Genomic DNA, 26,365 nt, shown 5'->3' with positions numbered 1-26,365 from the left:
AGGCCCACAGCAATCCCTGTGCAGAAATCGAGAAACAGAGACAGAAAGTCACCCGCCTAAGGCTTGTCACTTGAAAGTGAGTGGCTGACTGACTGGCACAGGGCTGGAAATCAAATCCAAATCTTCGGACCTCTAGTTTCAGAGGTGCACTGCCTCCCCCAGGCCAAATGTTACAGTTCAATCGCTTCACAAGAACTTTAATGGATTGAAGTCAACATCAAAAGACATCAGATTCCATCGGCACCATCTTTTGTCCCTTGACTCTAATGAGAATTTGCCCGGTTCAAATTTTAACATTGGGTCTAACCTGAGATATCTTACCTTTCCACCTGAAACTCTTGAAAAGGCTTGATTCACTTAGGTGCTCCTGCTACAAAGTAAGAGTCAAGAACCCTCTTGAGCAAAGCTAAGCAGGCCTCAGTGGAACATGGGCAATGAGCTGGATTCAATCACCACACTCTCACCAATCATCAAAATAAATGTCTTACAACATACATGTATTGCGTTTTAAGGAGGGCTGGGGGTTATCCAAGGTTCTGAGTAACATGCTACCACAGGAGGAAGCATCTGCAGCTCAGGTCTGGAGACAGAAACACAGACACACGCACACCGACTCACACACAGCCACACCCACACGAACACACACACACACACACACACACACACACACACAAACAGGTTTTACACACAAATGGTAGGGTCCAGACAAATATTTAATATTATGAGGTGGGCTTTGAAGCCATCCACGCTCCAAAGGAAGGGACACCTTTCCCTAATTCAAACGTCCATTCTCCCTCCTTCTCATCCAATGCTGCCTAATCCTCAAGCCCACACGTTATGACGTAGAACAAAATTTTTCATGGCGATAAAGTTAAAGCATTGTGGAGGCTGCTCTGATTAAAAACATCAGCACAGTCAAACGGAGAATATGCTTGCATATGAAATGTGATTAATTCGTTCAGACATGGCTGATGATGACAAGGAGCACACCCCAAGGGTGAAGCTCTGCCCCGTAGCAAGCCTACCTGTGTGTGGACACCTCCCAAAGTGCTTCATGCCCTCATTGCACCCTCAGAGGCAAACAAGGGGACTCTGAAGGACTCATGAGTCTCCAATGCTGTCTGACAAGGACTCCCATTTCTCCTGGTTACCTAAAGTAACAACAAAAGTAGCTTTTTACTTGGAGAGCACACAACTTTTTCGAAATACACAGCTAAAACGGTCCCTGACGGTCCCTGCTTTAAGTGCTTTAGCACTTAAAAGCACTTAAAGCACTTCATTTGACTAATGAAGTCAAAATGAGGGGTCTGTGTCCACTTGAGTTGAGCATTCTTTTCGTAATAAAGGATTCCGTTCTATTCGAATTTTTAGAACAGATTCTCATTCTTGTCAATCCACTGTCAATTTTCTCTGTTAATTTCTAGGACAGGTAACAGAGTTCATCCAAAAGCATAGGTGTATGAAAGTCCAGATTGACAAGTAGACTCCACAAACCAGGCACTGAGCTGGAAAAGGGATCGTTTCCCAGTAGGCCTTAAGGCCCACAGCAATCCCTGGGCAGAAATGGAGAAACAGAGACAGAAAGTCACCCGCCTAAGGCTTGTCACTTGAAAGTGAGTGGCTGACTGGCTGGCACAGGGCTGGAAATCAAATCCAAATCTTCAGGCCTCTAATTTCAGAGGGTGCACTACCTCCCCCAGGCCCAATGTTACAGTTGAATGGCTTCACAAGAGCTTTAATGGATTGAAGTCAACATCAAAAGACATTAGACTCCATTGGCACCGTCTTTGGTCCCTTGTCTATAATGAGAATTTCCCCGGTTCAAATTTTAACATTGGGTCTAACCTGAGATATCTTGCCTTTCCACCTGAAACCCTTGAGAAGGCTCGATTCACTTAGGAGCTCCTCCTACAAAGTAAGAGTCAAGAACCCTCTTGAGCAAAGCTGAGCAGGCCTCAGTGGTACATGGGAAATCAGCTGGTTTCAATCACCACGCTCTCACCAATCATCAACATATATGTCTTAAAACATACATGTATTGCGTTTTCAGGTGGGCTGGGGGTTATCCAAGGTTCTGCTATCACATGAAGAAGCATCTGCTGCACATGTCTGGAGACAGAAACACAGACACACCCACACCCACACAAACACACACACACACACACACACACACACACACACACACACAGGCTTCACACACAACTGGTAGAGTCCAGCCAAATACTTAGTAGTATGAGGTGGGCTTTGAACCCATCCATGCTCCAAAGGAAGAGACACCTTTCCCTAATACACACGTCCATTCTCCCTCCTTCTCATCAAACGCTGCCTCCTCCTCAAAGCCCACACGTTATTACGTAGAACGAAATTATTCATGGCTATCAAGTTAAAGCATTGTCGAGGCTGCTCTGATTCAAAACAACAGCACAGTAAAACGGAGAACATGCTTGCATATGAAATGTGATTACTTCGTTCAGACATGGCTCATGATGACAAGGAGCACACCCCAAGTGTGAAGCTCTGCTCCGTAGCAAGCCTACCTGTGTGTCTGGACACCTCCCAAAGTGCTTCACGCCCTCATTGCACCCTCAGAGGTAGACAAGAGGACTCCGAAGGACTCATGTGTCTCCAATGCTGTCTGAAAAGGACTCCCATTTCTCCTGGGGACCAAAAGTAACAAGAAAAGCAGCTTTTTATTTGGAGAGCACACAAGTTTTTCAAAATACACAGCTAAAACGGTCCCCGCTTTAAGTGCTAAAGCACTTAAAGCGGGGACCGTTTTAGCTGTGTATTATGAAAAACTGGTCTACCACTTAAAGCTCAGACAGCTTTAGCTGTGTATTTTCAAAAAGTTGTCTCTCATTGCCATAGCTAATGAAGTCAAAATGAGGGATCTGTGTCCAGTTGAGTTGAGCATTCTTTTCGTATTAAAGGATTCCATTCTATTGGAATTCTTTAGAACAGATTGTCATTCTTGTCAATCCACTGTCAATTTTCTCTGTTAATTTCTAGGACATGTAACAGAGTTCATCCAAAAGCATAGGTGTATGAAAGTCCAGATTAACAAGTAGACTCCACAAACCAGGCACTGAGCTGGAAAAGGGATGAAAGGTAAAGCAGATGACAGAGGAACAGGAGCAGATTTTACAACTATGAGAGAGAGAGAACAAAGATAAAGGAGAGGAAGTTAAGGCCTTGAAATATAGGCTAGTAGACCTGAGGAAGAATTAACATTGTCAAGAGATGTAATGGGTATATGATCCTAGATGTCATAGAAGCTATCTGACAACAAGATGAGTAGGTTAAACAGTTCCAGGCAAAGCTTTTTCCCTATTACACATGCAAACTACTCTATGTCTCTGAGATCTCAGAGGGACTGGAGAAGGAGGAGAAGTAACTCAGGAAATGTCTGATGCCTAGAAAGCCTGAGTCACAGAAATTATACATTTGGAGGAAGATCAGATGTAGAAAAAACCATGCCTCTTGGAATATGTATTATCTATGAAAAAACAAAACAGATTTACATAAGACTATTCAAACTCCTAATAAAATAGACCTGGAAGCTTTTATCAAGTCAAGAATGATAAATAGAAATTAATAGTAGAATATAATTCACATTACTTACTTAATATATACAAATGCATTTGTGTGTGTGGTCTCCGTCATTTTATTTTAGTAGATGTCAGCATATTTATAAGGATATTTATAGGTCTATTTCTGACTGCAATTCCATCCCCACTCCCTTCATAAGGCCTCAAGTTCCTTAACAGCTAATTGTTCCACTATACTTTTCTCATTTTTGTTTTTTTTTTTAAAGATAGGGTCTCAGTTTATCACCCGGGCTGGAGTGTGCAGTGGTGCAATCATAGCTCACTGCAGGCTTGAACTCCTGGGCTCAAGTGATTCTCCTACCTCAGCCTCCCAAGTAGCTGGGACTACAGGCACATGTCCCCATGCCTGGCTAATATTTTTAACCTTTGTATAGAGATAGGGTCTCGCTATGTTTCCCATGCTGCTCTCCAACTCCTGGGCTCAAGCAATCTTCCCACCTCAGCCTCCCAAAGTGTTGGGATTACAGGAGTTGGCCATGGCACTCCGCCCTACTACAGTTTTTGTAAAAAGAAGATTCTATACCCCTATCCCTTATGACCGGGCATAATACTACTATATAATTTTCATCATTTACAAATGAGGAAATTCAGACTTGGCGAAGTTAAGTAATGTGCAACAGATCACAGAAGTCAGTAGACCAGGTCTCTCTGACTTCAAGGCTCATGCATGCTGTTTCCACCATGCTGCTGAAAGAGGAAAGGAAGGAGAGACAAAAAAAGGGAATGAATGAAAGAAGGAAGGAGGACAAAAGGGATCAAGGGAGGGGAAGAGATTAAGAGATTAATCTTTAAATAATTAAGATCAATTTTTTTTATTATAGAAAATGTATAGTCTTCAGAATCTTTAGAACAGGGGTCAGGTGTTTAACAGAAATTAGTGAAGTGGGACAAGCATACAGAGTAGCTAACTGGAAAGCCAATACCCTGCATGCACGAGCAACAGAATGCCACCAGGGATTTGTGAGCCATCACACTTCACTGTGATTTATCCCTGGTGCCTAACTGTGCCTGGTAATAATATTTAGTGAATGAATTAATTAATTCAGGAAGATGTTAAAAGACTTATGTGATGCTAGGCAATTCATCTTACAAAACAAGTTAATTTGATGAATACTTAGTACCTATCTAGCTTTGTACTACGTATTTTGGAAGGTTGTAAAGGTGCAATGAGGCATACTTCCTGTTTTAAAGGGGCTTATAATCTAATCAGTAGAAGAAAACTAAACTGCAGTATGGACTACAAGTGCAATTGGAATAAAAAAGGGCCAACTCTGCTCATCTCTATTCCAGAGGATTATCACAATATTTGATGGGTTCTACCTGCTTTGATAATCAAGAATTACCTATCAGCCAGGCATGGTGACTCACACCTGTAATCCCAGCACTTTGGGAGGCCAAGGCAGGTGGATCACTTGAGGCAGGAGTTCAAGATCAGCCCGGCCAACATAGCAAAAACCCATCTCTACTAAAAATACAAAAAAATTAGCCAGGTGTAGTGGTGTATGCCTATAATCCCAGCTACTTGGAAGGCTGAGGCACAAAAATCACTTGAACCAGGGAGGCAGAGGCTGCAGTGAGCCAAGATGGCGCCACTGCACTCCAGCCTGGGTAGCAGAGCAAGACTCTATCTCAGAAAAAAAAAAAAAGTACCTATTATATTGTTGGCATATTAATTACTTTGGTAAGTTAAGCAGTCTACTCAATTCTATATTAATGGCAAATATATGCCAAATCCACCCAGTTCTCTACCTCCAATGCTAGTACTCTGATCCAGTCCACCATCATTCATAGCCTTCTTTCTCCCCTTTTCATTTTTTGCCCTCTTTAAAACTCACTCTTCATACCACAGCCAAGGGGATCTTTTTTTTTCTTCACCAACTCATTTTACTGCCAGAGCCAAGGGGATCTTTTTAAAACATAAATTACATCTTGGTATGCCTCACATTAAACCCTACATTGCATGTGAACTAAAATCCAACAAGGTCCGATATGAAATCTCTGCACATCCCTCTTACTGCATCACTATCATTCCTCTCTTCCTCTAGCTGTATCAGCCCTCTTTCTGTTTCTTGACTATACTGAGCTTATTCCTACCTTAGGACCTTTGTGATTTGTTGTTTCCTTTGCATATAAATACCCTGATCCTCTCTTTGTAAGGCCAATTCCTTTGTAGCATTCAGGTTGCAGCTCAACTGTTACTACCACAGAGTCCTTCCTTGATGACATCATCTAACAACCAGCATCCACAACACTTACTACATAATTTCATTTCATTGTCTTCAAAGCATTTATTGCTATCTAAAGTCTTCTTGTTCATGCAATTGTTGACTGCCTGCACCATCTAGAATCTAGCTTCCGTGAGAGGGATCTAACTCATTATTGGGTCTGCAGTGCTGACAGCAGTGCCTGACATGTAGCAGGTACTCAGTACACATTGTTTGACTACCTAACTAAATGAATGTCTATTAGTATAAATCCCCACGTAAATGAAAGAAGTGCTGCCCTGCTATGATTCCACATTTGTAGAACTGTGACTATCTGGCAATGTAGTTAATTTTATCATACTTAACAATTCAGGATAGCTACAAGATAAGCATTTTTACCTGAAGTGCATGAATTTTATTTTGTTTATTTCTGTTTTTTTTTTTTAAAGAGATGAAGTCTCACCATGTTGCCCAGGCTGGTCTCGAACTCCTGAGCTTAAGCAATCCTCCCATCTCGGCCTCCCAAAGTGTTAGGATTACAGGCGTGAGCCATGACGGCTGGCCATGAATTTTATTTTGAAATAAGTAGAGCTACCTAAGGTATCGTAATATAGAAATAGAGATACATTATTATTTTTAAAATGGCCCCATATCTTAATTTATTCATAAGTAACAAAAAGTCATTACTTCTTCGAAATGGGACTATCAATCCTATTATGCAATAAAGCACTCAAGAAATTGTGCATCTTCCTGATGCTGTGTCAGGAGACAAATGTGAAATATAAGACATACCGACTATTGTGAGTCAGTGAGACATTGTGGGTAGGACGTTTTTAGAGAGGTTATAAAATCAGTGCAATTTAATAGTTGGAGGGCAATCCTGCGGTAGTGGTTCTGTGTTCAAAGACAAACTACTTAACTGAACTCCTCTGTTCCCTTATAGTATATGGCACCTCTGAATTTGTATCTTTCTTTTTCTAGATATTCTATCACTTTTTTGCCAAAGCAACATGACTACAGGACCAAGAAAACGTGAAAAAAGTTACACATAATTCTACTATATTAACACAATTACTATCATTTCCGTGTTTTCGCTCCAGTCTTTTCTTTATGAATATATGTTTATGTATATGTCATTCATAGTGAATACGCCATTTGGTATTCTGCTTTTCTCCCTGTATTATACTGTAAGCATTTCCATGTGCTGTATACACTTTATAATACTCATTTTCTGTAAATGCATTATATTTAACACTTTACAACTTAACTAATGATTATTTCTGAACCTCTAGGCTGTTTCTACTCTTTCTCTATTACAAATAATCTTACAACAAATATCTTTGTGAAATAAGGTAGTGTTTCCTTCTTTTGGATTATTTCCTGAGAATATAAATTAGAAAGAGGAGGATTACTGAGTAAAAGAATTCTTTTGTTTGTTTTTAATGGTTCCTGTTTTGCATGACTGTTACCTTTAATGTGACACTTCTTTGGTCTTCTGGTAAAAGTCCTTGAACTGGATGAACACCCAAGCATGGCAGGACAAACCCATTATACCTAAAAATGTAGAACCAATTAAGAAAGCAGGAATAGCAGACTAGTAGATTACGATGTATTCTAAAGAATAAGTAGAGGCCAGGTGTGGTGGCTCATGTCTGGGATCCTAGCACTTTGGGAGGCTGAGGCAGGTGGATCACTTGATGCCAGGAGTTTGCGACCAGCCTGGCCAACATGGTAAAATCCTGTCTCTACAAAAAAATACAAAAATTAGCCAGACCTGGTGGTGCATGTCGGTAGTCTCAGCTACTTGGGAGGCTGAAGCAGAGAATTGCTCGAACCCACAAGGCAGAGGTTGCAGTAAGCTGACATTGTGCCACTGCACTCCAACCTGGGTGACAGAGCAAGATTCAGTCTTAAAAAAAAAAAAAAAAAAAAGAATAAGTAGAAAAGAATCTCTTTTTAGGACCACGTTAAAATGCTTTTCCCTCTTTATTCTCTTTAAAAATGGATCTTTGATATTATAAACTGGATGTCACAACTGTGTTCTTATTAGCAGCCCTCTTAATTAGAAGTAGCACCTTTCTGAAAGTTGCATAATCTTTTCAAATTCTCCTGAATGTTCAGCAACTGCCACAAGGGCCACAACATTGGCCTGAAAAAAAAAAAAAAAGAATAGAGTTCCTAACAATACACATTTTATATAAATTATATAAAAATTTAAAGTTTTCTCTGCATTTCAGTTATCCTTGTTCACCCACGCTCCATCAACACAATCAGAAGAGCTATCATTGAGTATTTACTATGTTTCAGGTTCTATGTTCAGTGAATAAAAATATTGCATCATTTAATTTACAGAAACCTATAAAGTAGACTGTAGTCTACTGTACAGATCAGAAGACAGGGTTTTGGATATCGAATAACTTGCCCAAGGACATCAGGTCTATATATCAGGTCCAACGTCCACATTCCTAATTAAGCTACCACAGTGAAAGCTTGCTGTATGTAAAAATGTACTACAACCATTTCTGGCTCTATCATTTTCTGAGATGGCCACAAAATGCTAGTTACAATGAATTTAATAAACACTTCCAAAAAAAAATTTTTTTCCAAACAAATCAAAACATTTCAGAAAACTTTTATAATATATCCTACATCTCCAGAATCACATGAATTTAAAAACTGAAAGATGACCAATTTGTTCCATAGTGCTGTTGAGCATAGTAGCTATGGGAACATGTTTTGAATTCAGACTAACTTGTCTCTGTCATTTCACTAGCATGTGTCTTTGGACCAGTTACTAATCTCCAGGCCTTAGTTTCCTCATCTGTAAAATGGGAAACGGTTGGCTATAAAATAATAATTTCCTCAGAAGGCTGTTGTGAAATATTGAATGAGGTAAAGTCCAGAAAGGCCTTAGCTCAGTACCCAGCATGTGGCAAACACTTAATAAATGCTACTTAGGCTGGGAGCAGTGCCTCATGCCCATAATCCCAGTGTTTTGGGAGCTTGAGGTGGGTAGACTGCTTGAGCTCAGGAGGTTGAGACCAGCCTGAGCAACACAGTCAGACCTCGTCTCTATTTTAATTATAAATAATACAAATTGGCTGGGTGCAGTGGCTCATGCCTGTAATCCCAGCACTTTGGGAGGCTGAGGTGGGCAGATCACCTGAGGTTAGGAGTTTGAGACTAGCCTGGCCAACATGGTGAAACTCTGTCTCTACTAAAAATATAAAAATTAGCTGGGTGCGCTAATGCACGCCTATAGTCCCAGCTATTTGGGAGGCTGAGGCTGGAGAATCACTTGCACCTGGGAGGTAGAGGTTGCAGTGAGCTGAGACTGTGCCACTGCACTCCAGCTTGGGCAACAGACTGAGACTCCATCTCAATAAATAAATAAATAAATAATAAAAATTAAAAATGCTACTTATCATAAACTACTGAAACAACATCAAGTTAGTATATTTAAATTTCAAGCTGTCTTTGCTTGAAATGACAGTAAAATAAAAAACCAAAAGAGAAATTACAAATATTGACTTACCTTCTTGGCTTTCTCCAACACATCATCCAAATCCTAAAACATGCATAAGAACTCACCATTAATTTAGATGAATAATCTTGGACTGTATATGTTAATGTCGTTGAGGCATCACAAAGAATGGCAATGATAGCAACAAATGGAGTAGTGGAAAGCAAGGAGTCCACATTGACCCACCTCCTGTTTACTCTCACTCAGTAAAGTCTGGCTTCTGTTCCCAACACTAAAAGAGAAACCTCTATTTTCAAATATACAGGGTATTTCTCTGTCCTCATCTTACTCTACTCCTCAACAGCATTTGGAATCCCTCATTTCCTTACTCCTTCCTCCTTAAAATGGTTTCCATTCTTTGCTTCTGCAACACCACTCTCTCATTGGTGCTACTTTTCAGTCGCCTTGACAGGCTCCCTTTCCTCTTTCTGACTTCAAGAACCTCTGCTCCTTTCTCTGCACTTGCCTTGCATAATCTCACTTCCTGTCATGGTTTTAATATCATCATTATGCTGAGTCTCCAATTTTTTTTTTGAGACAACATTTTGTTCCTGTCTCCTAGCTGGAATGCAATGCATGATCTCGATTCACTGCAACCTCCACCATCTGGGTTCAAGCGATTCTCCTGCCTCAGCCTCCTGAGTAGCTGGGATTACAGGAGACTGCCACCACATCCAGCTAATTTTTGTATTTTTAGTAGAGATGGGGTTTCACCATGTTGGCCAGGTTGGTCTTGAACTCCTGACCTCAAGTGATCCACCTGCCTCAGCCTCACAAAGTGCTGGGATTACAGGCATGAGCCACTGCACCTGGCCTGAGTCCTCAATTTTTATTTTATAACTCTTTCCTGAACGCATGACTCACATTTAAAAATTATGACATCTCCACTGGGATGGGATTAGGCTTCCCAATATGCCCCAAACACAAATCTTTATTTTCTCCCCACAAACCTATTCTTTCTGACTATCTCCCCACCTCCACCTCAGACCTTGGTCTTCCCTTACCTCAGTAAACAGCACCACCATCTTCCCTAAAGCACTAGCTAATAATCTGAGCCATCCTTGATTCCTCCCTTTCCCTTACGATCCACACACAATTCTTCAGTATGTACTGTGGATTGTGTCTCTAAAATGTATCTTGAATCCATGTATTTCCCTCAAACTCACCTGCGATCATCACAGTACGAACAACCAACATCTCTCACCTATATACTGCAAAAGCCTCTGAACTGGTCTTCTAGCTTCCACTCTTCTCTGCCATCCATTTGCCATACAGCAGCATAATGGTGTAACAATGGATAGCATCACGCCTAGCCATTTTTATTTAACCCCAGGACTTTGAGAGGCTGAGGCAGGTTAATCACTTGAGGCCAGGAGTTCAAGACCAGCCTGGATAACATGGTGAAACCCCATCTCTACTAAAAACACAAGAAACTAGCCAGGTGTGGTGGTGCACACCTGTGATCCCATCTACTCAGGAGGCTGAGACAGGAGAATCGCCTGAGCCCAGGAGACAGAGGTTGCAGTGAACGGAGACTGAGACACTATGCACTTTAGCCTGGGTGACACAGCCAGATTCTGTCTCAAAAAAAAAAAAAGGAAAAGAAAAAGAAAAAAGGATAGCAGATCTTGTCACTCTCTCTTTTTTAAAAAGCCGTTTAATGAATCCACATTTTGCTTCAAATGCAATCCAAATTCCTTACTGACCTACCTCACCTATCCCCTGCAAACCTCTCCAGTTTTGTTTCATGCCTTTCTTTTTCTAGCTCATCAGGCTCCATTCAGCATTTCTGCAGCTGGAATGTGCCAAATTCTGTCTTGTCTGGGGACCTGCAACCCATCTGTTTTCCTCACCAGCATAGACTCACACCCTGGTTTGGGTGGCTCCTTGTCTTCTCAGCCTTAAGTGTCAACTCCTGGGAGGATTTCCCCCTGAAATAAAATTCCCCTTACTTTTCTATCATTAGTTTCTAGTTTCCCATGTAATGGGTAAAACAGTTTATAACTAATTTTATGTTTGTATTATTTTTATTATTATTTTAATTGAGACGAGGTGTCACCACATTGCCCAGGCTGGTCTCCGAACTCCTGCAGTCAAGAAATCTGCCCGCTTTTGCCTCTCAGTGCTCGGATTACAAATGTGAGCAACCACACCCGGCCATGTGTGTATGTGTATATACACGTATATTTTTCCTTCCTTCCTTTCTTTCCTCCTTCCTTCCTAACTTCCTCCTTCCTTCCCCTTCCTTCCTTTTTCTTTTTCTTCTTCTTCTTTTCTGTCTCTCTCTCTCTTTCTTTCTTTCTTTCTTTTCTGTTACCCAGGCTGGAATGCAGTGATCTCAGCTCACTACAACCTCCACCTCCTGGGCTCAAATGATTCTCCCACCACAGCCTCCCGAGTAGCTGGGACCACGGGCAAGCGCCACCACCCTCGGCTAATTTTTGTATTTTTTTGTAGAGACGAGGTTTCACCATGTTGCCCAGGGGTGGTCACGGTCTCCTGCACTCAGGTGATACGCGGCGCCCACCTCAGCCTCCCAAAGTGCTGGGATTACAGGCGTGGGCCCGCGCCCTACCTCTCCCCGATTTGAACGCGTTTTGAGGACCGCTTCCCAGGAAAAGTGGCGTCTCAGCCAGGGAGGTGAGAGGCCCGAACTGAAAAACAGGCCAGCCAAGGGGAGGGGGGGAACGATTCCAGGAACTCAGAAGAGCAAACAAAAGCCTTGTGACTATAGCTTACAGCGACTTCATCAGGGGAAAAAAATCGGTATGTCTGAAGTTAAATAGGGAATAGGAAAATGAGGGGCGGGTCATATGGCCATAAACAAGGGTCTGGTGGGGGTGATGGGGTTCGGTCCCAAGGGAGGAGAGCAAAGATAACGCGAGTGGAAAGGACGGGGGCCTCCCTGCTCCATCGGGCCCCGCATCGCCCTCACATACGCGGTCGAAGTCCGGGGCGGAGAGGTGGCAGTGACAGTCCACCAACCCTTTGCCCGCCATGCCCGACGCGCCCACAGAGCCGGGGCCGGAACGTTTTGGCTGCAGCGTCCTAAGTTTCTAGGCGGAGGCATGCTTGTTACACCAGTGGGAAACCGCTTTTCCGCTTCCAGAGTCCCGCCCACAGTTCCGACAAAAAATGGCGGGGTCTTCTGAGTTAGTGGTCCTTGACCCCCCGTGGGACAAGGAGCTAGTGGCTGGGACAGACAGCCAAGCCTTGGTTTCTGCCACTCCCCGAGAGGACTTTCGGGTGCGATGCACGTCGAAGCGGGCTGTGACCGAAATGCTACAGCTGTGCGGCCGCTTCGTGCAAAAGCTCGGGGACGCCCTGCCGGAGGAGATTCGGGAGCCCGTGCTGCGAGATGCGCAGTGGGTACGGGCCCAGTTAGCCAATTCTTTACTTATCACCCCCCTACCCAACACCCAGGGTCTTAGGATTCGGAAAGATCCCATGCCAGGCCTCGGCAGAATTAACGGTGCCCCAGGCAACTGTAGAACCAGTGCGAGAAACGCGAGGGGAGAAAGAAATAGATGGTGTCAGCTGGGTATTATTAATTATTTAAAACAGCGCTGCTCAGTGAAAATACAAAACAAGCTGAACTTTACGTAATTTTAAATTAAAAGTAAGAAACAGGTGAAGTTAATGGAAATAAAACATTTTGTTTAATCCAGTAAATCCAAGATACTTTAGCATGTAATAATATCAAATGAATGAGGTATTTTGCATTCTTTTGTTCGTACTAAGCTTTTCAAATCTGGTGTCTTGCATTTACCGCACATCTTTCGAACTGGCTACATTTAAGTGCTCAGTAACTACAAAGTGGCTAGTGGTTCACGTGTTGGACAATGCAGCTGTAGACTGAGGAATTCTCCTGGAAAGGGTAATTCTGAAAATTGGTCATTCACCCAGCCAGCATTTGGTCTTTCCTTTTGTCTGTTTTAGAGTGAAAACATTTTCCTTGGAAGTCTAAAATAGGTTTTAAAAAATTTTGTGTTGGTTGTAAACTTTACTAAGATCACACGTTGGTCCTTATACCGCATTTCCCCAGCCTTTCTTAAATATTTTGCATAGCCCTGAAGGTGATAGTTTTTTGGGAAAACGAGAAATAAAGAGGTTATGTGCTTCCTATGACAGACACCAATCTACTTATATGTAGAGGGAAAAAATTAAAAGCTTATAATACAGCACATTTGTGAGTTATGAATGACCACAGTGCAAACAGTAAAAATAAAGGTTAAGTGGAAGAATGAAGAAACACTTCCTGGGTTGTGTATGTAGTTTTGTATATAGTAGGTCTTACGTCATTTCTTCTTGCAAGCAAAGCAAGAATGGAGATACATCTCAGGACATTTTTAGTAGTTTTTTGGGAGAAGACTTGTTATGTAATGATCTTAGAATTTGTCTGATTCCAGGAAGTGCTAAGGTGTTTAAAACATTTATGTGTCTTACAGAAAAAGAGGCTCGGCTTTAACCTATTATATTCTGTTTAATGGGATGGTAAAGTGAATTATAAGATAAAGTTTCCAGGACTTAGACTACCACAGAAACTCACTTGTGTTTTATTTTAAATAAGGCAGAAGCTTTATGTTGTATCCATGTTTAAAACTGCATATTAAGTAGCAGATTTTCTTTAAAAATAGTATTGGTAGGAGTCTGCAATGAATATTACAAGGACAATATATTTTCTCAGCAATTCTTGAAAGTAATCCTAGAAAATAATTAAAACATACATAGGCTGGGTGTGGTGTCTCACGCCTGTAATCCCAACACTTTGGGAGACCGAGGCAGGTGGATCACCTGAGATCAGGAGTTCAAGACCAGCCTGGCCAACATGGTGAAACCCTGTCCTACTAAAAATATAAAAATTAGCTGAGGGTGATGGCGTATGCCTGTAATTCCAGCTACTCAGGAGACTAAGCTGGAAAATCACTTGAACCTGGGCGGCAGAGGTTGCAGTGAGCCAAGATGGTGCTATTGCACTCCAGCCTTGGTGACAAAAGCGAAACTCTGTCTCAAAAAAAAAAAAAAAAAAAAGGATTTTACTTTATGAAATCTTTGAAATGTAGAATATGTACTTTAACTCATAATTATCAGTCATTTGGTTTATGTTATTTTTAATTATACAAAAGGTACAAAATATATGCTCGTAAAAAAATTCAAACAATAGCGTAAAGTAAAATTCTTTGAGCTCCCCTTCCCTATCCCTTTTCCTTCTAGGACGTGACGTATTATTTTGGAGTGTACTTGGAGAGAGTAAACTTTCTATACCCCTTTCTATGGTTTTACCTCTTTCTCTCTGTTTATGTTTGTTTGTCTACATTAATATTGTCATGCTGATGAATGAATTGTTATTGACCTGCCTTTTTTGAAACCAAACAAGTCTTTGACTATTACTCGTCAGTGTTATGTAGAGATTGTCTTCATTCTTTTTAGGTACTGCGTGGTATGAATATTGTCTATTTAACTCTTCCAATTTTGAATTTAGTTTTTTTCCCACAATTTAAAAAATTTCAAACAGTGCTGAAATGAACACTTCTAGCACATTCTCTGTATGTTTTTATGAGAGTAGTCCTTTAGCATACATTGCTAGACGTGAAATTATTGAGTAACAGGGAACATGTACTGCAGAATTCCTTTAGTCCTTTATTATTTAAAAAAAATGATGAAGTCCAATTTGCCTTTTTTATTTCTTTTTTTTTTTGTATTTTAGTTCTTTTAATGTATTATGAACATTTTTGACCTTACAAAAAATTAGTACAGTGGACACTATATATCTACCACCAAACCCAACAGTTGTCAAAATTGCAAAGTTTGCATCTCGCTCTGTCTCCGAGGCTAGAGTGCAGTGGCAATCACAGCTCACTGTAACCACAAACTTTTGGGCTCAAGTGATCCTCTAGCCTCCGCCTTTCAAGTAGTTGGGACTACAGGCATGTACCATTATGCCTGGGTAATTTTTAAATTTTTTGGTAGAGAAGGGTGTCTCACTATGTTGCCTAGACTGGTCTGGAACTATCAAGCAATCCTCTTGCCTTGGCCTCCCAGAGATGGGATTATAGGCATGATCCACTGTACCTGGCCTACATTTGCCATTTTAAAGCAGATCTTAGATCTCGTGTCATTTCATCCCTGCATACTTAAGCGTTCATCTCTCAAAAATATAGTCCTTTATAAATATAAGTTAATTTTATTTTTAAGAATGTATATTTTTCCTCTTGTTAACATCAGCAACATGTAGAGTACTTGTGCCCCTGAGATTCAACAGAGCCTAAATTTGTTAGATTTTATTTTTTCTTTCATTCTAGGAGTACATTTTTTTCATTTTTAAGAATATTCCAAAATTTTGTATCAGATTTTCTCTTGGGTAGCATAATGGCTATGAGACCAAAATGTAGGCAGGATCAATAATTGAACTGGAATCTTCATTGAAGAGAATAATATACTAATACGCTATTCTGCTACCTTTCTTTATATCCTCTGTCACAAATCTGGAAGTGTTATTTTACCAAAACATTTGAATAGAGTATGTAAAATTATTTTTAGTGACTTGACTATTGTGAATTTATTGCAGACTTTTGAATCAGCTGTGCAAGAGAATGTCAGCATTAACGGGCAAGCATGGCAGGAAGCTTCAGATAACTGTTTTCTGGGTATGTGACTTAACTTTTTCCATCTGTTATTAATTTCTGGGTTATTTTTGCAGCTAATTTTGTTTTGAATGCTGTTTTTTAATCTCCATTTTCAGTATCATTTATTTTTAAGAAGTTCTTTACTAGGGGAATAATAAAGAACTGAGATTATGACTTCAATAGTCTTGTCAATAATTTATTGTAAAATACCATAGAGCTGTCTCTAGGTGACAAAAGAGGCTTAAGGGATTTCTGTAATTATTTACAAAGCAAGTCATATTTTTGTAAGTGATCTCTAGAGGGAATAGTGAAGTACCCTTAGAAGTGTAAAGTTAAACTATATGCGTAACATGTGAAGGATGAGCTTACATCTCTGTAGAAGGCTCCTTAAAAAGACAAATTTTCTTTTTTATTTTTGAGACAGTCTTGCCCTGTCACCCAGGCTGGAATGCAATGACACAATATCAGCTCACTGCAACCTCTGCCTCCCAGGTTAAAGCTATTCTCTTGCCTCAGCCTCCCGAGTTGCTGGGATTACAGGCATGTGCCATCATGCCCAGCTAATTTTTTGTATTTTTGGTAGAGGATGGGGTTTCATCATGTTGCCCAGGCTGGTCTTAAACTCCTACCCTCAAATGATCCACCTGCCTCCGCCTCCCAAAGTGCTGGAATTACAGATATGAGCCATTGCGCCCAACCTTGTTCTCAACTCTTGGCTCATAGTAGGCACCTATGAAATATGTTAAATTAATGAATCATTCTTTCCTGTTCACTTTTTTTTTCGTTTTTTTTTTAGACAGAGTCTCACTCTTATCCAGGCTGGAATGCAGTGATATGATCTCAGCTCACTGCAACCTCCACCTGCCAGGTTCAAGCAATTCTCATGCCTCAGCCTCCCAAGTAGCTGGGATTACAGGTGCTTGCCACCATGCCCGGCTAATTTTTGTGTTTTTAATAGAGACAGGATCTTAACACGTTGGCCAGGCTCCTTGGCCTCCCAAAGCGTTGGGATTATAGGCCTGCGGCTGGCTCCTGTTCAAATTTCATTATACATTTTAGTTGTCGCTTTATCGTTTGGTGGTGCTAAGAAAGCATTTTCCTCTCTACGAAAAAGATGTAGCTGGAATACTTTTTTTTTTAACTGATTGTGAATAGTACATTATTTTCTTCAGGCTAATGATTTAACTTTTGTAATGAATAAATGAAAATTTAGGGAGGGCTGCTTATTTAAATAATTATCCAGAGTAAGAAATAACTGTTATTTCTTGCCCTCAAAAGAAGGGTACCCTCACAATGTATACTTCTTGGGTGATGAGTGCACTAAAGTCTCAGACTTCACTACTATACTATTCATCCATGTAACCAAAAACCACTTACACCCCAAAAGCTATTGAAAATCTATCTATCTAGCTAGGAAAGATGGAAAGGAAGGGAGGGAGGCAGAGTGGGAAGGAGAGAGAGGGAAAGAAAGAGAAAGGAGGAAGGAAAGAGAAAAAGGGAAAAAAAGGGTACCCTAAAAAGAACAAATTTAGTGGGAATCAATATTTGTTACTTGAAAGAAAGAGTATACCTGATATGCTTGATTAATCTTTATCTGATATGTATGTGCTGAAACATATTAGCAATTTCTCAAAATATTTCAAAAAATTATGTTTCAGACATCAGATTTCTTCCTAATAAAGCTTATGATCATTAAAATAAATAGGTCAATTTCTAACATAGATTTTGACACAACAGAGCAATATGAGGTAGACCATTTAAGCTGAGGACTTAGCTCTTTAGTATTTGTAACTACTTAGTATTTTCACTCTTTAAAATGATTTTCAAAATGAAGTTAGATGCATCACCTACATTCATTTCATCTAGGGTACTTCATTTCTGGGCCCCATCTCAGACATACTGTATCAAAATTCTGTGCCCCTAACATACTCCCCAGGTGATTATTCTACTAAAGTTTGAGAATCACTATTTTATAACGTGAAAAAGCATATTATAAAATGCAGTTAGCTAAATGAAAGAAACTCTAAACTCACAATATCTTTCAGTTTTTCCTACCATCAATCCAGTTGAGTCCTATTTCAGATCTTGTTACTCCACTCACAGCTACTGTCATAGCTTTGATTCAGTACATAATAAGCCAAAACTTCTTAGCATCCCTGATATTAAATACCCTTTACAGTCTGGTTCTTATATATTTTATCATCCATTTTTTCTTTAATCTGTAGCAATTTAAAACTTTCCTCAGGTCCCCAAAGACTAGGATCTTGCAGATACTGTTTCTTCTGCCTAAAATGCTCTTCTCCATTCCTTTTTCCTATACTAGTTTTTATCCATTGGACTTACACTTTTACTTCAAGCTCAAGTCTTACATTTCCCAGTCAGTCAGTTTTCCATTGTTCTGTGTCCTGATGGCATTTCGTTCATACCTCTATTGCATTTATCAGGTTGCCTTGCAGTTATCTGTTTCTTTCAGCAAACTGTGACCTCTTAGAGTAGAAATCACGTTGTGCTCATCTTTGTATTTCTCTTATTGAGGCCCAGCCTCTTCTAGACGCTCAATAATTGATTGTTCAATGCGTAAATAAATCAGTCACCAAAGTGGGGGCATCCATTAACTTGCGATATTTGTTTTCCTTCATTATTTTGTGTTTTCTAAATTTAGTCTATACAGAATGTAAACAATGAGTTTTAGGGAACTTTTTAGATATACTTTTTTTTTTTCCTCAAATAGATTCTGACATCAAAGTACTGGAAGATCAGTTTGATGAAATCATAGTAGATATAGCCACAAAACGTAAGCAGTATCCCAGAAAGATCCTGGAATGTGTCATCAAAACCATAAAAGCAAAACAAGAACTTCTGGTAAGAAGATTTGCCTTTAAAAGTTGTATATTTTAACACAGTAAAAACATTAAAATATAAGGCTCTACTTGGAGATAAATGACATTTTGTTGTCTTACAAGACTTTCTTCTTCTAAGTCATATTATGTTTTGAACACACTGGTTCAAAAATGAAGAAAATGAAAGGTATAGTGAGTGGTTAAAATTGAAATTGACGATGGAAAACTGACAATGACTTTATGATTCTGAGACCAATGGAAAAGGAAGCTTTTAACACTTTTCCTTCTGTTTGTCATTTGTTTTTGCATATATTTGTATGTTTGTATATTTCGGAAGCCCCTTTAGTTAAATTGATGATGAAGAGAGTTTGAGTACCTGTTTATAACACTGAAGTTTATTTTATGAATTGGGTGTAATTTGTTTTGCTGCAAAAAATCATGACCATCTGTGTCACAAGACCAGGAAGTCAGCTTCTTCAGCATGAGCTTTTTAGACAAGCAGAGCCATAGACTTCCTTCTTACAATTACTGTAGATATCAATGACCAACCATATCACACCCTCATCTTTTCAGATTTATTAGGACTGGAATTTTAAAAAAATAGGAAATACACAAGAAAATTGGACCCAGATCTTCCCTTGGTGGGGTGGGGAGGTTTGCTGGGAATAGCATTGCCCCTCCAGTGAGGTCCATTTTGTTTTTAGATTATGCAATACTGTTGCCTTTAGTTTTTGAAATAGTTAGTACATATGTTCGCATATAAATCTTCTAATTGCCTCGGTTTGAGGGTTGTTTCAGGGCATTAAAGTCCAGGCTTAATACTTTATCTAACATTTTAGTTCTTATTCTATGAAAAACAATATTCATGAGCAGAATTTTTAATTTTTTTATAGCAGTTCTCAAGTACTCCATTCCATCACTTCCCCCACCCCTCCCACTTGAAAGTTTTTTTCAGGAAAAACATTCAAAGTGTATTTTTCAGTGTCTCCCTTTTTACTGCCTCACTACCCCCAAAGCCCTAAAACTAGTAATCAGTATTGCATAAAAGAAAGATGGCAGACCTAGGTGAGGTACTGCTGTGGTGGTTTAAAAAGTGATGTAAAATGGATGAGGTGAGGATACCAAAGACCTTTTAAAAGTTTTTTCCTGTGCTGCCCTGCCCTGTGCCTTTCCTCCCTTCTTCCTTCCTTGTTGCCCATACTGGTCTCAGACTCCTGGGCTCAAGCCATTCTCCTGCCTTGGGCATCCCAAAGTGCTGTGATTACAGATGTGAGCCACTATAGCTGGCTGAAGACCAGACTTTTTTTCTTCTTGCCTGCTTGCTTTTAACCTTTTTGGCTTCTGCTGGCTTTGGGCAAGAATAAGGAAGAATATTTTCCTCTTTTTGCCTAAATTGTAGATTATGTGCCAGCAATTCTGCTACTATAATTTCAGTGTGTCGCAGGATGTATAGGCTTAGTGTGGTGGTAATGTAGCCTCGCCACTTTTAGAGCCAAGTTTTCATGGAAATAGGCATTTTGAGTTCCAAACACTTGTCCTGAATGAACTTTTGAAACACAGTCCATTCATAATTGGAGGCTACCCTGCACTTTAAACATAAAATTCAGTCTCTGTGCTTTTAATTTCCTTGATTGCTTTTCCTGATTATACTTTTATTATAATGCCACTTCTTATTGTATACAGTAGGTGGCAGTACTGTAAAAGACATAATTCAGACGTAGTTTGACTGGTTTTACCTTCTCTCCTCCTCTTCCCTACAGACTGTAGGATTTAATTTTTTTTCCTCAAAAGAATGGCACTATTGACTCTATAGTATATCTGCCACATTAGCTGAAAGAGATGTTTATACGAAGCATTAAGTGATTAAATGTGTTTTAATTTATGTTATGTTTAGAAGCAGTACCACCCTGTTGTACATCCACTGGACCTAAAATATGACCCTGATCCAGGTGAGTCATTATCCATTTGTGGTAAAAATGAAGCATCTGCTTATAATTTTAATGGGTTTCAGATACTCTTCTAAAAGGGTCAGCATCAAGGATATTCTCTCTTTGATGGTTTAACTTCCTACCAGTCATTCATGTTTAGCTCTTCACCTAGAATTATGAGGACTAGCTTTATACCCATTGACTCAGAATTCCAGGGGTAGGACCCAGGAATCTGAGCTGTTATAAAGTTCTTTCCTGACCCAGACTATTGTAACACATACCCATCTCTAACTTCTAATACCCTCCTATCTCTGTTGTTGGACTACCCATTCTTTGCATTACAGCCAAAGCTATACTGTTAAAGCATTCTCTTACAGTGTCACACCCTGTGTAGTAACCATCATTGGTTTCTCATTGTTTCTAAAATCAAATAAAATATAATATTGAATTTAAGAAGAGATAAGTATACTCATTATGCCTTCGAACTCAGTTTTGTTTCTGTTTAGATGTATCCCATACAACAGAGAAATGAAATTTACACAAATTTATGTAAATTCAGCAGCAGAACTAGCATTGCTAAAAATGTGAATTATGTATATTTTCAAATGACTGTATTCTCATATTTAAAAAATTATAACAGTTTTCCTAAGTCCTTTGGAATTTGCGTTTGACACTCAAAAATGCCATTTCTGAACTGTTAGGATAAAACAATTAAATCTCTGATTTATTTGTATGGGACATTTATACATAAAGCTTTGAGTACTTCGTTGAATTCCGAACTATTTTTTAATATGCTCCCTCACATTTCCCAAATAGTCTAAGCTAATGGGGTAAACTAAGAGGGGGATGTATAAGCACAAAGCTACTCTGAAATTGATTAAAATCACATCACTTACTGTGTTTGACATTAAAAATTGACCTAGGACCTAACACTCATCAGTTTTCATGGTTCACTAAAAAGGGGTAGTTGCCAATATGCAGAGGTTGACATATACTTGTTTTGGTTTTGAAAAACATGAAAACAGTAATTGAAACTTGTGGTATTATGATATACTCAAATATTACTTTTTAGTTACAGTCAGTTTCCCTCTAAAGAAATGTGGTTACCTTTTATCCTAGGGAAAACACACTTAGTTAAATGATCCTTTGAAACATGATTTTACTTTCACTGTTCTGATTATGTAGTATTAGTGGAAGAGATCTTCTGTGTCATATGATTCTGACTTCAAAAGTAAGCAAAAGAATCAGAATCTATCTTTTGGATAAATTTTGAGTTTTTTCATTGTGTATTTTCATAATGGTAACAAGCTTAGGATAGCATCAGTTCCTTACGGACAACAAAATTAGCTTATGGTTATTAACTTTATATCTTTGGCCAAGTCACTTCTTCAAGCATCAGTTTCATTATTATTAAAATGACAAATTCTAGAATTGCTGCCTGATGCTTTAGGTGTGTGAATTCCAGCTCTGCACTGAACATTACAGAATGTCCTGCCTACTTATCAAGGTTGTAGTATAGCTAAGCCAGATAAGGGGCTGTATAAACTATATAACTAAAACAATACATAACTAGTAGTTTATAAGGATATATTGTGTAATAACCCTATTATAAATTGCATCCCATTTATAGTAATATACCTTATAATATTGCATACCTTATAATCTATTGAACTGGTAGAATCATATGAAACTGATTAAAATGATTCAGGAAGAAAAAGGAAAGCCTAAATTTCTATGGGCCTTAAAAATCTGAATCAGCTGCATGGGAAAACTTTTGTGGGAACTTCTTGACATTTTTTTTCTTTTATTGTAATACTAAGTGATATAAAATTTCTTTGAAAACTGATACTTTTAAAGAGGGTTGTCTGTTTTCAAAACTATTTAGGCAGTGTGTATAACATTGATTCAACTTAGTTACATTCTGAACTTTGGAGGATACAAAGATAAAACAAACAGATTATCCCCATAAAGAGCATATGTCTGAGTAAGAGAAATAAAATATGAACATAAAACAGGATTCTTTCATGCCCCGTAACTGGTTCCTTGTCCAATTTTACCCATTTGAGTAAGTGACATCTATACCCACATGTTGCTTTATCTGAAGTTAACCTTGATTCTTTTTTCCGTCAAACTCCTCATACCCGGTCCAGCAATACATCTCATAAATTGTTCTTAGTATCATCTCACATTCACCGACTTCTCTTCATCTTGCTATTGTTATCTCTATTCTAGGTTACCATTACTCTAGCCAGGATTTCTACAAATGCTCTCTTAGAAGGTCTTCTTGTTTCACTCATGCTCTCTTCCATTTCATTCTACATAAATAGGACAGAGTGATTTATTTTATTCTTTGAACTATTTCAAACATATAGTAAATAAAGAATACAACATAATGAACATCTCTGTTCCCACCACCCATATTTAAGTGCTAATCACATTTTGTCACACTTGTTTCAGACCTTTTTAGGAACTAAAATGTTCAGATATAGTCGAAACTTTGTGTCTTCCACTATCCCATTCCATGCCCTCTTACCTCAGAAGTATAACCAGGATCCTCAAGCTATGTGAATCCTTGCTATTCATGTTTTTATACTTATTTTATAGATATGTATCCATAAACAGTGTATGGCATTTAAGTTTTTATATAAATTGTATCATATTGATCATATCTGTAACTTCATTCATCTGTTGATGGACCCTTAGGTTGGTTCCGTATCTAGGCTATTGTGAATAGTGCCGTAATAAAAATAGGTATGCAAATATTGCCTAGATATACTGATTTTGTTTCTTTTGGATAAATACCCAGTGGTGGAATTGCTGGAGCATACAGTAATTCTATTTTTAGTTTTTTGAGGACCCTCCATATTGTTTTCCATGGTAGCTATACTAATTTACATTCTAACTGATAGTGTCTAAAAGTTCTCTTTTCTTCACTTTCTCACCAGCATTTGTTATTTTTTGTCTTTTGATAGTAGTCCTATCTTAACTGGGGTAAGTCGATAACTCATTGTGGTTTTGATTTGCATTTCCCTGATATTTAGTTATGTTGAGCATCTTTTCATGGGTCTTTTGTCCATTTTCATGTCTTCTTTTGAGAAATGTCTATTCAGATCCTTTAGCTTCTTTTTAACAGGATTTTTTTTCTTTGCTGTTGAGTTATTTGAGTTTCTTGTATATATTGGCTATTAGTCCCTCACCGGATGAATACTTTGCATATATTGTCTCCCATTCAGCAGGTTGTTTCATTACTCTGTTGATTGTTTCCTTTGTTGTGCAGAAGCTTTTTAGCTTAATGTAATTCCATTTGTGTGTTTTTGTTCCCTGTGGTTTTCAGGTACTAGCCATAAAATCTTTTCCTAGATGCCCCAGAGTGTTTTTCCTGTGTTTCCCTATAGTATTTTCATAGTTTTGGGTTCATGTTTAAGTTTTTAATCCATCTTAAACTGATTTTTCTATGATGAAAGATAGAAGTCTAGTTTCATTCTTATGCGTATGGATATCCAATTTTCACAGCACCATTTATTGAAGAGGGTATCCTTTCCTCAATGTATGTTCTTTGCACATTTGTTGAAACTCAGTTGACTATAAATACCTAGATTTCCGTGACTCTATTCTGTTCCATTGGTCCATGTTTTTTTAAATATCAATATCACATTATTTTGGTCACTGTGGTTTTGTAGTATATTTTGAAGTCAAGTAGTATTATGCCTTCAGCTTTATTATTTTGGTTCAGTATTGCTTTGCCTATGGGCTCTTTTGTGGTAGTTCTGTACTAATTTTAGGATTGCTTTTTCTTTTTCTTTGTCTTTCTTTCTTTTTTTTTTTAAGACAAGTTCTCACTCTGTCACCCAGGCTAAAGTGCAGTGGTGCAATCCCAGCTCACTGCAACCTCTGCTTCCTGGGTTCAAGTGATTCTCGTGCCTCAGCCTCCAAAGTAGCTGGGATTATAGGTGCACACTACCACAGCCAGCTTATTTTTTTATTTTTATTTTATTTTTTTTGGTAGAGACAAGAGTTTCACCAGGTAGGCCGGGCTGGTCTCAAACTCCTGACCTCAAATGATCCAACCACCTCAGCCTCTCAAAGTGCTAGGGTTACAGGTGTGAGCCACTGTGCCTCACCTAGGATTGCTTTCTCTTTCTGTGAGGAATGTCATTGGTATTTTGGTAGGAATTACATTGTATCCATAGAGTGCTTTGGGTAGGGTGGTTATTTTATAATATTAATTCTTCTGATTTGTGCTCAAGGGATGTCTTTCTATTTGTATCCTGCATTAGTTTGTTTTCATGCTGCTCATAAAGACATGTCTGAGACTGGGTAATTTATAAAGTAAAAGAGGTTTAATGGACTCAGTTCCACGTGGCTGAGAAGGCCTCACAGTCATGGCGGAAGGCAAAAGGCACTTCTTAAGGTGGTGGTGGCAGGAGAGAATCAGAGAGCCAAGCGAAAGGGGTTTCCCCTTATAAAACCATCAGAACTCATGAGATTTTATTCACTGTCACAAGTGCAGTATGGGAGAACCACTCCCATGATTCAGTTATCTCCCACCAGGTCCCTCCTGTAACACATGGGAATTACGGGAGCTACAATTCAAGATTAAATATGGGTGGGGACACAGCCAAACCATGTCATATCCTCTTCAATTACTTTTATTAGTGTACTGTAGTTTTCCTTATAGAGGTCTTTTCCTTCTTAGTTAAATATATTTCCAGGTATTTTATTATTTTTTTTTGTAGCTATTATAAATGGGATTGGCTTCTTGATTTCTTTTTTAGCTGGTTCATTACTGATGTATAGAAATGCTACAGCTTTACTGAATTTGTCTATCAGGTAGATCTAAGGTGTTTTGTTTTGTTTTGTTTTGGGTGGAGTCTTTAGGTTTTCTATATGTAAGAACATGTCATCTGCAAACATGGACAGTTTGTCTTCCTCTTTTACAATTTGGAAGCCTTCTGTTTCTCTCTTTTGTCTCATTGCTGTGGCCAGGACATCCAGTACTATGTTGAATAGAAGTGGTGAAAGTGGGTATCCTTGTCTTGTTCCAGTTCTTGAAAGACTTTTAGCTTTTCCCCATTCATTGTGTTAGCTGCAGGTTTCTCATATATGGGCTTTATTATGTTGAGGTACTTTCTTTCTATGCCTAATTTGTTGAGAGTTTTTATCATGACAGAGTGTTGAATTTTATCAAATGTTTTTTCTGCATCTACTGAGATGATAATATGGCATTTGTCCTTCATTCTGTTGATGTGATCTGTCACACTTACTGGTTTGCACATGTTGAGCCATTCTCACATCTCTGAGATAAATCCCACTTGATCGTGGTGTATCATGACCAAGTGGGACTTTTAATGTGTTGTTGAATTTGGTTTGTTAGTATTTTGTTGAGGATGTTTATGTCTCTTTATCAGGGATATTGGCCTATAGTTTTCTTTTTTGTAGTGTTCTAGTCTGGTTTTAGTATTAGCGGTAATGCTGTCCTCATAAGGAGTTAGGAACAATTCTTCCCTCTTGAAGTTTTTGGAATAGTTTGAAAAGAAGTGATGTTAGTTCTTCCTTATAATTTTGGTAGAATTTAGCAGGAAAGCCATCTGGTCTTGGACTTTTCTCTTTTGGGAGCCTTTTTATTACTGATTCAA

General features: G+C 38.9%; 2 protein-coding genes across 3 annotated transcripts in view; one reads left to right on the top strand and one right to left on the bottom strand.

Annotated features, from left to right (window-relative positions):
• The window catches only part of TATDN3 (TatD DNase domain containing 3), a 44,172-nt gene extending 31,798 nt beyond the window's left edge, over positions 1–12,374 (bottom strand). The window contains exons 1-4 of the mRNA XM_032289498.1: positions 12,275–12,374; positions 9,348–9,380; positions 7,888–7,961; positions 7,282–7,366 (exon numbers count right to left, since the gene is read on the bottom strand). Of these exons, the coding sequence (XP_032145389.1) occupies positions 7,282–7,366; positions 7,888–7,961; positions 9,348–9,380; positions 12,275–12,334 (252 nt within the window). The 5' untranslated portion in view covers positions 12,335–12,374. The remainder of the gene's footprint in view (positions 1–7,281; positions 7,367–7,887; positions 7,962–9,347; positions 9,381–12,274) is intronic.
• A 57-nt stretch (positions 12,375–12,431) lies between these two features.
• The window catches only part of NSL1 (NSL1 component of MIS12 kinetochore complex), a 40,379-nt gene continuing 26,445 nt past the window's right edge, over positions 12,432–26,365 (top strand). The window contains exons 1-4 of one of the 2 annotated variants that reach the window (XM_032289185.1): positions 12,432–12,704; positions 15,904–15,982; positions 18,693–18,823; positions 20,696–20,750. In XM_032289185.1, coding sequence (XP_032145076.1) covers positions 12,471–12,704; positions 15,904–15,982; positions 18,693–18,823; positions 20,696–20,750 — 499 coding nt within the window. In that variant the 5' untranslated portion in view covers positions 12,432–12,470. The remainder of the gene's footprint in view (positions 12,705–15,903; positions 15,983–18,692; positions 18,824–20,695; positions 20,751–26,365) is intronic. The other variant, XM_032289184.1, reaches the window with a different exon arrangement.

Source organism: Sapajus apella, unplaced genomic scaffold, assembly GCF_009761245.1.
Source record: "Sapajus apella isolate SASKATOON/1434 unplaced genomic scaffold, GSC_monkey_1.0 scaffold22, whole genome shotgun sequence".
In the NCBI taxonomy this organism is placed as follows: Eukaryota; Metazoa; Chordata; class Mammalia; order Primates; family Cebidae; genus Sapajus; species Sapajus apella.
This window is presented reverse-complemented; position numbering and strand designations above follow the sequence as displayed.